The sequence below is a fragment of the Acartia tonsa genome, chromosome 11, assembly GCF_053477335.1.
Source record: "Acartia tonsa isolate MP-2025a chromosome 11, ASM5347733v1, whole genome shotgun sequence".
Lineage (NCBI taxonomy): Eukaryota > Metazoa > Arthropoda > Copepoda > Calanoida > Acartiidae > Acartia > Acartia tonsa.
Window position 1 is genome coordinate 24,151,915 of NC_137270.1, and position 15,376 is coordinate 24,167,290.

Consider the following 15,376-nt stretch of genomic DNA (forward strand, 5'->3'; position numbering starts at 1 on the left):
CTATGACGTCAGAAAAAATTAATAATTAACCAATGAGAGACCGCTATATATTTTACCATTGGTCAATTACAGTGAATACTGGCTTCTCATTGGTTAATTGTTATTTTTTCTGACGTCATAGTTCGACACTTTTACGAGGTTCTAGATTTTGAACAACTTTGCTTTTATAAAGTTCTTCATAAAACCACTCCTGAAGGGAGTTAATAAATGGCCATTTTTATCACTTGCTTTGCAAAGGTCACGAAAATTCAGCCTAAAATAAATCATATATATAGAGGTTTTAAGAAGGACTTCATCAAAGCAAAGTTATCATTATTTAAAATAGATAATATTTGCTTTTCTTGTCATTATTATGCGGCAACTCCTAGGGGATGTAAATTGAACTTGAAACTTTTAAATCTAATTTTCTCAAAAAGCCACCGCTGAAATATTTTGGTTTTACCTGGAATCATCAAGGTTTTATGTCTATTTTCACCATACATAGGTCCCAGGGCTCGGCACTTACTTTTGTCTTGATTCAATTCTAGCCCACAGTGACTAGTTTTCATTCTTTTTATTTAAAGGGAGGGAGGGTTTTATTGTTCTACAGGTACTTTGTGGGAAAACACCAAATTTAAAAGAAAGTTGCATTGATCATGAACAAAATGCAATATGCATTAATCATTTTTTTTAATACACTATGAAAAATAAACAAACATTTTTGGGGGGTTTGAGTGTAAAGGCAGGGATCTAAAGGGATAAGACAATGGTCAATAAATTAATGTACATCCCAAATTATGGCACACAAATTACTCCTTCTGTATATTAAAGTTAGAAGTTAAAATTTTAAACATTCAGCTTAATAAACCAACCAATTAATATTCAGTGAAAGTCCCCACATTTGTCAAGCCAACAAATAAGAACACGTTATTGTGAAACTTTGGGGACTAGTATAATAAACAGTCCCTTAATCCCTCTCTCTGTGGGGTAAAGGGGGACTAAATGTTCATATTAAAACATTTACATCTAAACAACTTGGAGAAGAAGCTAGCGTATTTTAATAAGGGTTAGAAATTAAAAAAAATAGTTTTTTACTAAAGCTAACTTTTTATTGGATCATAGATTGTGAAGCAGCTATATGTAATAGTGTTTCCAGTATGATCTGTAAACGAATTGACTGATTGTCTTACAATTTAGAAAACTTGAAAAAAGTATGACTATTCGTTAGAGGGAGGTGGGGGGAGCCCAGAAAACATCTAACCTAACAAGCAAATTATGTTTTTTTAATGATTTAATTATTGGGGAACGGCACTAAAAATAACAAAAAACATAATTTATGTGGAAGTCATCATGAGGTAGAATTCTTCATAATTAATTTGACCATCACCATCTTGGTCTATCTCGTCAATAAGACATTCTATTTCCTTAACATAAATGTAAAATTAAAACACTTCTTTGTATTTTCAGGCAAATGTAAGTCCAACACATTTTCTCACTGTCAAAAATACAGCTATTGTCGAAAAAAACACATCTGCCTAATCTATTCACACGGCAAATATATAAATGTAAAAATAACTGCTTTTTCGTACCAAAATCTGCAAACTTTCTAACAAATATGGTAGGGGGAGAAAGTCACTAAAAAATCATCCACGTGACATCATAAACATGAGGGAGATGAGAGGAGAAGTTGGAAAGAAAACTCCTAAAAAAGAGATGGATAATCCCAATTTTTTATGACGTCAAGTAGATGATTTTTAAGTGTCTTTCTCCTCGTAAATCCTTATAATAATGTAAAAAGGATATTTTTACAGTATAGCTTCTTATAGGTCATGTGAAGGTTTGTAGCTATTTGGGGGGATTGCACCACCACCTTCCCAAGAGTAATCGCCAAGCGGATATTCTTGGTAAACAGCTGATCTTAAAATAGATTGAAAAGAAAACGTGCGTCCCTAGAGGCCTCTAGGAGCGTAGCCGCTAGTCTATCATAAACTTACGTCCTCTGGCATATTTTCACCCAGGTTCATCATGACAAATCTCAGTTCTTGTCTGTTTATAAATCCATTTCCATCCTAGATAAACAAGGACAACTTAATTGTGAGATAATTTATAAGTCTAAACAAACTGTACACAAATTAAGCAGCTTATAGTGCCTCAAAAAAGGACAAATGCTACTTTTTTGGATACACTATTAGTTGCATCTCATTAATACTGTTTCAGGAAATACTTACATTTTTAGGATTTGATTATACAGATGTTTCGATATTTTACCTTGTTGTCCTAGGAATCATTGTTTCAAAGGTCAGAGGAATGCAAAAAAAAATTTAAATGACCGCAGGGACTTATCATGATCCTTATCATAGACAAGCTTCGCATTTAACAAGGATAACATATGTCAATGAAGACATAATTAAGAAGATAAGTAAGCAGGGAGGGGGGGGGGGGGTATAAAAGTGGTTACTCCACCCAAAACAAAATACATTGATATTCTTCCCATGTAATGAAAAACAAAATTATTCCTTCTGTAGATTTAAATTTTTGGTTAAAGAGTTTGGAAACTGATAGTTTGGAACCAACAAATTAAAATTTAAAAAAAATTACTCAAAGTTTTAAGTCATCAAATAAGATAATGAGGTTATAAAATTTTCAGTACCAGTGTAATTTATAGCAAAATGAATAATTGTCGTACCTTTGCACTACGTTACAAACTATCCGGCCAACTAACGTGATAAACTTGCAGAGTAGCTTCTCTACAACAAACTTACTCCGTCAAAAACTTTGAAAGCTTCTCTAATTTCTTCTTCAGCGTTTACATCGTCCAACTTTCTAGCCATCATAGTCAGGAAACTTGGAAACTAAAATAAATTTAATCCTAATATAAAAGTAACAATGTGTCTGTGTGTTTGTCTGTCTGTCTGTGGCTTAGGACCTTGCTAACCACAGGATCTATACATTTCTCCATTACAATGTAGCTTCTCATAGGTCCTGGGAAGGTTTTTAGCTATTTAGGGGGAGGGTACTACCACCCTCCCAAGAGAAAACGCGCCCAGTGAATATTTTTGAAAAACAACTAATCTTAACATTGATTGAAAAGAAAACATTTAACGTGCCCTTAAAGGCTAGTTCTTATATAAAAGTGACAAGATTTCTGTATGTGTGTGTGTCTGTCTGTCTGTAGCTTAATATCTTGCTAACTGCTGCACCGATATATGTATCCTTTTCTGTGAAGCTTTTTGTAGGTCTTAAGAAGGTTCCTCCACCCTCGAAAAAAAATAGCTCCACCCCAATAATTTTGTTTACTTTTCGCAAAACTATAATTGAAAAGTTAAAGGGTCAACTAAGTAAAGGGTGTTAAAAAAAACCGATCGCTTCACTCTTTTCAATATAAACCCTACAGTTTTGGCCAAAAACTAACAAAAAATGACAAAATTCATGTCCAAGCAATTACAATGAGAAAACACTATTGAATTTTGATTTCTACTCACCTCTCCTGAGCACTACAGCTCGATTCCTAGCCCTTATGGAGATTTTTTCCTTACATGTAAGTGTATATTTGATTACAAATTTTTACAGTTTTGTCTTTAAAAAAAAAAGAATAAACTGTCTAAAATACTTGAAATCCTGTATATAGACCCTATAATGTTCAGAGTTTTTGATGGGGCCATTAAAGACCTTTCTATGGACGCCTTAACCAGATTTCTAACCCAATCCTTGCCAATTTGGCATCAATAAGACAGACCCATCAAACATTGAGACATAAAGGCTCTGTCTTTTAAAAAAAGAACAAGGACTTAAATCTAGTAGATAGACCCCATAATGTTTAGAATTTTGGATGGGGCATGTCGAGATCTTTCTATAGACATCTTAACCAGGTGTCTAACACAATTTTAGACATTTTTGCATCAAAAAGAAAGATCTGTCAAACATCAAGAACCAGAGATACCCGTTATGTCTCAATGTTTGATGGGTCTGTCTTTTTTTTTATTCCAAATTGGCTCGGGTTGAGTTATAAACCTGGTTAAGGTGTTTACAGAAAGGTCTTTACATGCCCCATCAAAAACTTTGAACATTACAGGGTCTATCTACAAGATTTCTAGTATTTAAGACGATTTGTTAATTTTTAATCTCCATGTAAAGGAAAAATTCTCCACAAGGGCTAGGACTCGAGCTGTAGTGCTCAGGAGAGGTAAGTAGAAATCGAAATCAATAATGTTTTCTAATTGTCATTAATTGGACATGATTTGGGTCATTTTTTTTTTTTTTACCAAAACTGTAGGGTTTATATTGAAAAAAGTGAAGCTATCGGTTTTTTTAACACCCTTTATATCTTTTCATATCTTCCGCATCCGCTCGTCGTCAGGAAGGTGATAGGTTCGAATCTCACCCCGACACCGTGTGCAACATAATTAGTTAGAGTAGTGGGAATGCCTTGGCCAATAAACAGGCACAACTCATTACCATATACAGTTAGGACTTCTCAGACAAGGTCGTTCAATCAAAGGATTGGTTGTCTGTTGGATGTCACTTAACCTGATATCCAACAGTTAGAGTATGGCATCTTATTACTTCCTTGGGTTCTCTAGATTATCACTTCTTGAAATCAAAGGAGAATCCTGCCCTAATTATGTAATTAAAATAGTAATGTGATAATGTCTATCGATTATACTTTTATTTTAATACACTTTTTTTAATTTGTGAGCTTTGCTACTTATGAATGTTGTCATCCTTGTTTTAAATATGCATTATAAGTCGCTTTCCTGTGAACAGTATATCAGTTACATTGAAATTTAAGCCCAAACTTAATTTTTTCCTGTCGCCTATTTCACGGACATACAAAGATAAAAGTATATTTGTAAGGTGCCAGGGGTCTAAAGGAACAAGACAATGGCCGATAAATTGATGTATTTTCCCAATGATGATACACAAGATTACCCCTTCTGTAGATTACAAGTAGTGGTTGAAACGTTTGGACACCCAACTTAATGAACCAACCAATAAAATTTTTATAAAAGTCCCCGAAGTTGTTGAGCTAACGAATAGAAAACGATATAATAAAATTTTGGGGTCTAGTGTAGTGTCCAATTAGATTTGTACATTTTATTTCAAAGTCAACAGACAATCCTTTATAAGACAGTTCTATTATCATGTTTTCAAACTTAATATTCATTATTCAAATAGATTTTAAACTTGTTAGTTATGCAATATATCTTTTTTCTTTTTCAAAAGGAAGAATTTTTTATGGGACATTTTAATCGATTTTACAATGATCAGTTAAGACGTTTATGAGATCTTTTGGGACATGCTGTCCTATACTAACATCAAAAAGATTAAATAATGCACAATAAGTAGATAAAACAAATCTAAATATCTAAAATTACATATTCAAATATTTATGCATTTTAAAACTTATCTTTAGAAAAAAACATAAATGCATTAAAATCAATAATTATGTTTGATTTTTGCAAAACAATGTCAAATAAAATAACTGTTAATAATAATATAATGTACTTTTCCTTGATAATTAGGTTAAATATTTACGTCTACTTAAGTTCTAATCTTTTTATTAAACAGTGGCTTCGCCAGTTGTCTTTTGGGGCAAAATCTTAAGAGGGTTGATTACATACATCTCCTTTCCAGAGACTAAAACCTGCCCTGGACTAATGGATAGTTTTACAGAAAATTGCGTAGCAATCTAAATGAACAAAGCCATAATAAACCTAACTAATGTGTAATTTTTATTACTTCACACCCAGTTTGGCTGTTTTGGGGAGTTTATCAGGGGTTGAATAGACACCCCTGTCAAGGTAAGAAGGTAGGTTAGGTTCCAAGGGGAGTGAGTGTATCCTTAATTTTACTAGGAGGATGAATAAACCCCAATACTGCACACATCTAAGTTGGGGTTTTAAAAAAAAATTTGCCCCACTAATTTAAAATCTAATTAATTTTGCTTAAAAATTTGTAAATACTTTATTTAGACTAGTAAAAACTGTAGAAGTTTAATACTTCGCATCATATAGAAACAGTTATTTAAATATTCACAATATATCGTCAAAGATATTAAAAAAATACTATTTAAAGAATTGCGTTAAAATTCAAATAAATTTTTAAAGGTTTCATTATCTGATAAGATTTAATTGTTTTTGTTTTTATATCAATGAAAATCGATGATATGATATAGGTACGATGTCGATATAGGTTTGTGGTAGTAATACTTGATAAGTTGACAACAAGGCGAAAATTTATGTATTAGATTAATAAAAAAGAAAAATATGTATTTAGAAAAATGTAATTTAAAAAAGATTTTAACTCTTATTTGTTTCATAGAAGGGGATTCGAAATAAGTATTAATCTTAATTAGTTGCTGACATACTACTTAGCTTATATCAGGAAAAAGGGAATGTGATTCTTACAAACAATTCTAAAGGAAAATTTCCCCACAACCCCCTTTTCCTCTCCTTCTTACCCACCCCTCTTCAGTTATATAAAAAAAAACAAGATATACCCCCACCTTACTTCCAAAGTTTTCGTGATTTTTTGTAGAATTGATTGTTAGAATAGCTAGACCTGGCTTTTATATATTACACCTTTACTAGACTTTCTTTGATTTAGATTTAAATTGTCTAATTTTTGTGCTTTTGCAAAACTCTTTTTAGCTTGCCGAGTTTAATTTGAAAGAATGTGTTTTTGCATCAAGGAACTAATTTGCTGCTTTTACCTTGAATTTTATGTCAATATAGCCACTCTCAAAAATATACTTTTGTGACAAATTATCAACTATATTTTTTGGAGTATAAAATTGTGATAATTGGAGATACGGAAAGTGTCTTGTGTGACGTCATAAAATATGTCTAAATCCATCTCTTTTTTAGGGGTTTCCTTTTCCACTTCTACTCTCATCCTTCCTTTTTAGACGTATTTTTATGACGTCAAACAAGACACTTTCCTTACCTCCAATTAGTTTGATTGAATGACAAATAATAATTTTTTTGAGTTTATATTAACCTTCTAGATTTATTATCCTATTTATTAGTCAAAGATTTATAGACACGTTCTCTTATTCGTTTGCTTGAAAACTTGGTGGAATTTTTATTAGATTTTAATTAGTGTAGCCGTTGGATAAGAACCGGTTCTTAGCCATGCTGAAAATTACATATATCGTATTACAGACAATTTTCCACAACAATTAAAATAAAAAACATAACATAAATGCCAGTTTTGTTAGACCTGGGCTAACTAACAATACTCATTTTTATCTTATATTTTTTTGATTTTGATATCTGCGCGAAGCTGTCTATAAATACTATGCAATTAATAACTATTCTTTTACAAAAAAAAGAATCTTACCTGAAAAAATCCAGAAGCTAAACTGTCAACTTCCATCATAAGATCCTATAAAAAGGTACTGTCTTTAAACCTACTTTTGGTTCATCGAATCCCCCTTTACTCATTGAAAATGAAACATATATTTCTATCCACATGAGGGTTTTAACCTTGCGGAACCTTTTTCCTACTGGGCTTTTCTAACCTTTACCTTACCTAACATTATCTAAAATAAGCATTTTCATTAATATGAGAAATAAGACTTTGTTTTAATCGAAGCATCTCTATATATAAGCAATTCCTAAAAATGTATGTATGTCCGGAAACAGCATCCTGATTTTAAGTAGTTTTGCAATAAATTTACTTCAATTTGCCTAAATTCTGCTTATTCAGATCTGACACTGTACTGATAGTGTTGATATTCGTTTGTCCTACCATTTCAGAGCTTTGTTTTTATCGATGTTGTCATCCTTGTTATCCAATGTTTTCTTATTAATAAAACTCTATTTATAAATTATAGAAAAATTTTCCTTTTGTAAAATTTGCATGTCCAGAAAAAGAGTATTGAAATTTTATTATTCCCTAATAAAACTATTCCACGACTAATGATGTAATAAATGCAAATTGTCCTTAAGGACTGCAAATTTTAGCAAGATCTCTCAATTTGAAAGTAGACCCCCCCCCCATTACCGGTATAATTTTAACAAAATTAATCCAGAAGTAGTCATAGGCTATTTTATTCCTTGTTTTAAGTCTAGGAAAGCTTGTAGACTATATTTCTGCCACCCCCCAGAAACATATCCCCTAGATGCTAAGGGCGAAGCATTCAATTATGCGGTATGTGTAACAAGGTAAGGTCCAGTTAAAAAATGAGGGAATCCACAAAAAATCTTTATTTTCAAGCCTAGCTCTTTATCTTTCAATTTTGCATTTATTGCATTTACAGCAGCGAGACAATTTTATGGAGAAATATTCAGGGACGGAGGAGACATAGGTCTGTTTATTACACTAGTCCTCAAAGTTTTATAATTTCATTTTCATATTTGTTTGCATAAGATCCTTGGGGATTTTAATTAAATTTTGATTGTTTGGTTCATTTATTTGAATGTCTAAATGCTTTAACATCTAATTGTAATCTACAGAAGGTGTAATTCTGTGTATCATCATGGGAGAGTTACTCAATTTATCGGTCATTGTCTTATCCCTTTAGATCCCCTGAGAAATTTTGGATCTGGTGCAGTTCACCCAGTAAAATGTTCCTGGGATCGATTATCTTTTTTAAATCTATGAATTATGATGCCTGCATGCTGTCAAACGGCTAAACGTGAATGGTATGTCCGCCCATAATAATAAGTTGTAAAATAAGACTTATAAGTCCCTATATATTAGCTGTAAGTATAGAGCTCGCCGCTAGAAGCTTTTGAAACTGTTTGAAAGAATTTAATTACAATCGGTAACTGCAACTTTTTGACATGATCCAATTTTTTATAAAGTTTGTTTTACAGTGATAGTAAAAGTAATTTAACTATTTTAGGCTAGAAGTAAAATTTTGATTCTTAAGAAATAATCTTTTTTTACTACTTTACAACTTTGGACCGTCAGCCACCCGAGAGCCACATGAAAATCACCAAACCGTTTTCTATGTTTTATCATTGAACTGATATTAAAACTCAAATTTTAAAACTTAGTAGAACTCTTTCCTTTGTAGCGCAACTATAGAAAATAACATATGTAGAAAATTTAAAGACACATTATTTTCCCTCAAATTTATTAGCAGGGCACAGAAATCCCTTCTCCCTTTTTTGAAAATAAGGAAACAGAGGGGGGGGGAGTTAGTTTTTTTTAGTTTGGTCTGATTCAGTTAGGTTATATTGGGTAGCCCCGAAAGGAAAGCGTACCACAGGGGTTCAGATTAGATGAAAAAATACAACCTTCAAAATATTTTTAAATTAAGGGAAGCCGGTTTTCAGTGCAAGATAGGACGTTGAGGAAAAGCACCAAAAATAAACGTCAAGTAAGTTGGCACTAGCTCACTTTTCACATACTGACATATAGTTAGTTATATAGTATCTGCGCTACTGACCTGCACTTCAGATTCACTTGGATTTTCACCAACAAATTTCAATATTGCTCCAAGTTTCTAAACAAAATTAATCTTCATTAGCATAATGTCATTAATAGACCAAGGCCTTTCCACTATATTTTCGAGTGCCTGGCATAAAAAGTAAGTATAATTTTCAACGTCTTCAGTTATGATGTGATTTAACCCTAGATGCAAACCTATATAATTTACATGACAACTAGCGGATGTGCTACGTTTTAACACAAAAAAGATGGAATAGTGGAAGGATAGTGAATTTTATGACAGAAGGAAAGATAAAAACACTTACACAGTAGCTTCGCTACTAAAAATATTAAAAAAAAACATTTTACTGTTAGATTTATAAAGACTGGCAGTTTCTGAGTTTTTAATAAACAAAACAGAAATATATAATTTTAAACTGACCTTTGTAGGTACAAGTCCTGTGTTCTTTTCATCAAAGTTTGAAAATGCATCCTAAATTTAAATTTTAAAAGGGAGACATTTTTTACACGGATTTTCCGTAAAAGTGTGTGTTTTAAGAATTTGAAACAAGAGTATAACTCTAATATTTGATGACCGAACTGCCGCTCCCGACGAAAACCTCCGAATTTTTATTTTGCTTTTTCTCGCCAAATTCGACAATTTTGAGTCATTTGAGACAAACTATTTTTCAAAAATTTCCCTCTCATATTTTCACTTGAAACTTATTTAGGTAGAGTTTAAACATATTTTTAATATTAAAATCCAAAAAAAGTTTCAATAACAAATAAGAGGTCAATATTATTCACAGTTCCTTATAGTATCACTAGCGGCTTCGCCCCTAGCCTCTAGGGGCTTTGACCCAAGAGGTGAAAAAAAATTTTTTTAGCGAAATTCGTAAAAGGACCAAGGAAATCTTCAAATAAAAAAATAAAAAAATAGGGGGGGGATTTTTTGTTTTTGGGGGGGTTGGGGGTGTCCCACCCCCCAAGAAAATAGCCTAAAACCACCACAGGACCAGTAGGTATATTCCCTGAAGAGTAGAATCCAATCGGTTCAGTGGTTACCGATATCTTAAGGGACGGACAGACAGACGGACAGACAGACAGACAGACAGACGGACGGAAGACATCATTCTACTTTGTATTATAGATATTCGAACATCTGCTCTGCCAAATTTTAGTGTTCTAATCCTATTCTAAAGTCTTAGAACACACACGCATTTACTGAAAATCCGCGCAAAAATGTTTCTCTTAATTAGGGTGGGTCCATTTCCTCCTTTTTTTTTTAGATTTTACTGTTATCATAAGTTTTGGAAGTCATAAATATTTATGATACGCCCCTTTCAAGTTTCAAAATTGACTTGGCTCTTATGGCTGCCGGCGCGCGGGGGGTATAAAAAGTTCCCACCCCCTTATAAAACCAAAAATTGAAATTCCTTCAAACACAGGCATTTTGCACATCAAAATGACCGTATTGAAATGCTGATTACGAATCTGAAAACCGTTTTGAAAAATATTGCTCCTAGTTTGAATAAGATCTCATTAGGTACCTAAAAATAGCTGATTTAGTCAAAATTGTTCATTTTGGTAGGTTATTTGAAAATCATTTCAGACTGAATCAGTATTTATTAATACGGTTTTCAGATCTGTAATCAGCATTTCAATGCGGTCATTTTGATATGCAACATGCCTGTGTTTGAAGAAATTTCAATTTTTGGTTTTATAAGGGGGCGGGCACATTTTATACCCCCCGGGCGCCCGTTGTTTTTGGATTAAAAAACCTCTTACAAGTTTCACAGGGTTTCATATTGGCCCAGTAACCCTTCCCAATGTCTACTAATGTGAAATTCCAAAATCGACCCACCCTACTCTTTATATAACCATTAATTTAAACTTTGGTAGATTGAAAGACAGTAGCGAAAAGACTCTGTAATCAAACTTGACTGTCCGTCAGTTCTTCCCGTGAAATATGGGGAAATCAGATTTTCTCAGCTGCTATTTAAGATCGACGGCTGAATTTTTTGTAAACATTCCTTGTATCAATAAGCATCCAGATTTTTATAAAGATTTCATTGTTTAATGATTCTCTATCAACTGAACATTTTCTTTATCATTTACTTTGTTCATGCAGCTACATGAGAAACATAATTTACACGGCTGCTAATCAAGATATACTGTTGAAATGTATTGTCAAAAAAGAGTATTCAGTAGTTTTATCTTATAAGGTTTTCTCCTAAGACGAAATAATTTCACGTGGATGAGAAAATCAATAATTAGGTACTTAATAAATGAGATATTTTACATTGAATTAGGAAAAACTGATCACCAACAATATTAAGAGATAAGACAATGGAGACAAATTGATGCACCCACTCGGTTATAATAAAACAAAATCACCCTTTATTTAGATTTAAATAATTGGTGGAAAGGTTTTGACCAATAATTTAAAATAAAAAAAAAACATATAAAGTTTTTAAATCAACAAAGAGAGGAGTAGGTTGCGCTAAAAATCCGTAAAGGTTGTAAGTTTTAAGTTAAAACAGATGTAGAAAGATAAAAATTGAAGTTAATTTAAAAAAAAATTTTGTCTATAGTTTTTAAAAATAAGAAATACACATATTTAGTGAATATTACCGTTCTACTATTATTTTTAAGCCTTGAAACTCACACTTTTACGGATTTTTAGCACAACCTGCCTCCCCCTTTATAAACTTTCGGTGGTAATTTAATTTAGTCTAATTGTCTCAGCTGGTAAAACTATCTTATTATAACAACAGTTTGACTTTATAATAGCGTTTGATGTAAGCATATGGTTGTTGGTTTGTTAACTTTTACCATTACCTCGTAAGGGCGAGATTCTCCTTCGATTTTATAGAGAATCCAGAGCATCATCCACATGTAATGGGATGCGATACTCTAACACCCAAGGATATTAGGTTAAGTAATATCCATCAGACAACCAACCCTTTGATTACACGAACTTTGTCTGAGTAGTCCTAATTGTGCATGGTAGTGACTTGCGCCTGTTTATGGGCCAAGGCATTCCCCCTACTCTTACTATTTATGTCGTGCACCTAACATAACATCAGTAGGAACCATTTTTTACGTCTTTAGTTATGACACAGTGTCGGCCCGAGATTTGAACCTATTCGGCGACGAGCGGATGCGCTACGTGTTGACTCGTTGAGCCACGATCGCGGGTTTTGGTATCTTTTACTCAACATCTGACATAGTAGCTTAAAGCTCTATTTTTGGTCTTCAAAATTGGTACAGCTTTAAACTAAGGCATCTCAAGGAATAAGACAATGGAAGATAAATTAAAATAAAACCCAAATGATGCTAAACAAAATAATCCCTTTTTGTAGATTAACATATTGGTTGAAAAGTTAAGCCACCCCTAGTTATGAATCAACCAATCAAAAATTCAATAAAAGCAAAAGTTTTTTTTATCCAACGAATGAGGAAATGCAGTAATAAAACTTTGGGTACTAGGTTAATAAAACTTTGGGTACTAGTTTAATTTACAGTCCAAAGTCCCCTCCTCCCTCCACGATTCTAGTTTCGAACCTGATACTGTAAAATCAAATCATCGGGGACTTTTGCCATTTTTGATCACATATAGATTTTCTATAAATAAATCACTTATTAAATTCACAACTTATATATTTAACAAACAAAAATCCTAAAAAAAGAAGAAAAATATATATATTTGAATTTCTGGATTGTATCTAAGCTAACGGCAAACTGAAGGTATAAAATTTAAAATCTCAGGTGTCATTGGGTGTAAAGTGTTTTTGTGATGGGTGTGTGTTTGTGTGTTTGAGTGTGTGCGTGTATGTGTGTTTGTGTGTGTATGTGTGTTTGTGTGTGTATGTCTGTTTGTGTGTGTATGTGTGTTTGTGTGTAAATGTGTGTTTGTGTGTGTATGTGTGTGTGTGTGTATGTGTGTGTGTGTGTATGTGTGTGTGTGTATGTGTGTGTGTGTGAGTGTGTATGTGTGTGTTTGTGTGTGTATGTGTTTGCGTTTTATGTCAGAGATTTAAAGGGATAAGACAATGGCCAATAAATTTATTTACATCCCCATTCACAAAATTACCAATTCTGTTGTTTACAATAAGTGGATGAAACGTTTGGACGCCTAACAAAATGAACCAACAAATAAAAATTCAATAAAGTCCCCAAGGTTTTAAGCTAACGAATGAGAAAACGTTAATATATGAATTTGGGGACTAGTGTAATAAGCAACCGAATGTCCCCTTTCTCCCTGGTTTTATGTGCTTTTATTGTTTTGTCCGTCTATTTTACTATGCTTAACAACATCAGGATAAAGGATAGTCATTCATAGATTTAATCCGGTTTAGATTATGTGTGTTTTTTTTCTGGGGGGGGGGGGGGCCGGGGGGGGTACTTGATTCTTTGGGCTATGTCTCAAAAGGTTGATACTGAACTGAATCCTCTTAAAATAGCCTACCTACACCCAACTAATGGTAAATGCCGTTTACGAGATCACACAAAAGATGCATACATACAGACAAGCGTCCTATTAAAACCCATTTGTAAACGTCACAAAGCTTCTCTGAAAAGCAGTTCTTAATTAAAGATCATTGAAAGAAAACGAAGTATCGGGTTTGTCGTATTTCCACAATAGTTTTTCTCCTTTTCTAGCATTTTTCTTTTAATGATCCAAAGAGATTAGATAATGTTTATTTATACAAAAATACTTGTTTTAAAGATTGACTTTATTTTGTTTAAAAATCATGTTTTTTCAGATTTAATGATTGTCCATATGAATATAATTATGTTTTTTTTTGGTTAGATATACATCATATTTAAATAGATTAACTTCAAAGTTCTTGTTTTTAGTAATTTTGATTTGTTTTTAGCCTTGTGAAAATTTGACTTTGTTTTTTATGCTTCATGTGTTTTAAATGTGCGTTTCCTAGTGTAGACCTCCACATAGATAAATAGATAGATAGATTGATAGATAGATAGATAGATAGATAGATAGATAGATAGATAGATAGATAGATAGATAGATAGATAGATAGATAGATAGATAGATAGATAGATAGATAGATAGATAGATAGATAGATAGATAGATAGATAGATAGATAGATAGATAGATAGATAAATAGATAGATAGATAGATAGATAGATAGATAGATAGATAGATAGATAGATAGATAGATAGATAGATAGATAGATAGATGGATAGATAGATAGATAGATAGATAGATAGATAGATAGATAGATAGATAGATAGATAGATAGATAGATAGATAGATAGATAGATAGATATGAAAGAGAGAAAAACATATTAGTTTTTATTAGAAAACAAATAACCTATAATTTACACTTTTATTGTTATATTTCTTTGTGCAAAGAACAAGGATGTAGCTTCTTTAATAAGCGAAGCTTAGTAAAAATAAGAAACTCAGATACTTAATATAAAATTGACTTTATATTCCTATATTCAAAGTCAAGCTTTTATAGGATCAGTGATGGTTTATAAGAAAGGTTAACTACACCCTCTCGAGAAAAAATTTGTGCTGAAAAAATGCGTCCCCCCCCCCCCTCCCAAAAAATACAGGAATATGCAAAAAAAAACTGTAATTGAAAAGGCGCATTTCAGTCTGAATTTCCTAGGATATGTCCTAATATTTTGCATGCCATTGTCTAGCTATGTTTACCTACCAATGTACATAGGTCCAGTAAGGGGTTTATAACTATTTAGAGGTAGGTTACTTCGACCCCCGAAAGAATCACCACACTGAAAAATCCACCCCCCCCCCCAAAAAAAAAATAAAGGAATATGTAAAATATTCTTTAATTAAATAGGCGGATCTCTGTTTGAATTTGCTAATATATATCTCAACATTTTGCATACAATTGTCTAGTAATATTTAACTACAAAAGTACACATGTAAATAAACTACAAAAATAAATTAATTGCATTCTAAAATTTATAGTTTGTTTTTATTATTTGAATAATCATTTTATAATAGTAACATAATT

General features: G+C 32.3%; 1 protein-coding gene across 1 annotated transcript; it reads right to left on the reverse strand.

Moving 5' to 3' along the window:
- Positions 1-952: 952 nt before the first annotated feature.
- Positions 953-13,007, reverse strand: LOC145332107 (calmodulin-like). Its single transcript, XM_080177036.1, has 7 exons — positions 12,928-13,007; positions 9,803-9,853; positions 9,380-9,436; positions 7,321-7,365; positions 2,742-2,831; positions 1,974-2,048; positions 953-1,403 (listed from the first exon to the last, which is right to left on the reverse strand). The coding sequence occupies exons 1-7, from the start codon at positions 12,964-12,966 to the stop codon at positions 1,314-1,316; spliced, it is 447 nt and encodes a 148-aa protein (XP_080033162.1). The 5' UTR covers positions 12,967-13,007; the 3' UTR covers positions 953-1,313.
- Between the last annotated feature and the right edge of the window lie 2,369 nt (positions 13,008-15,376).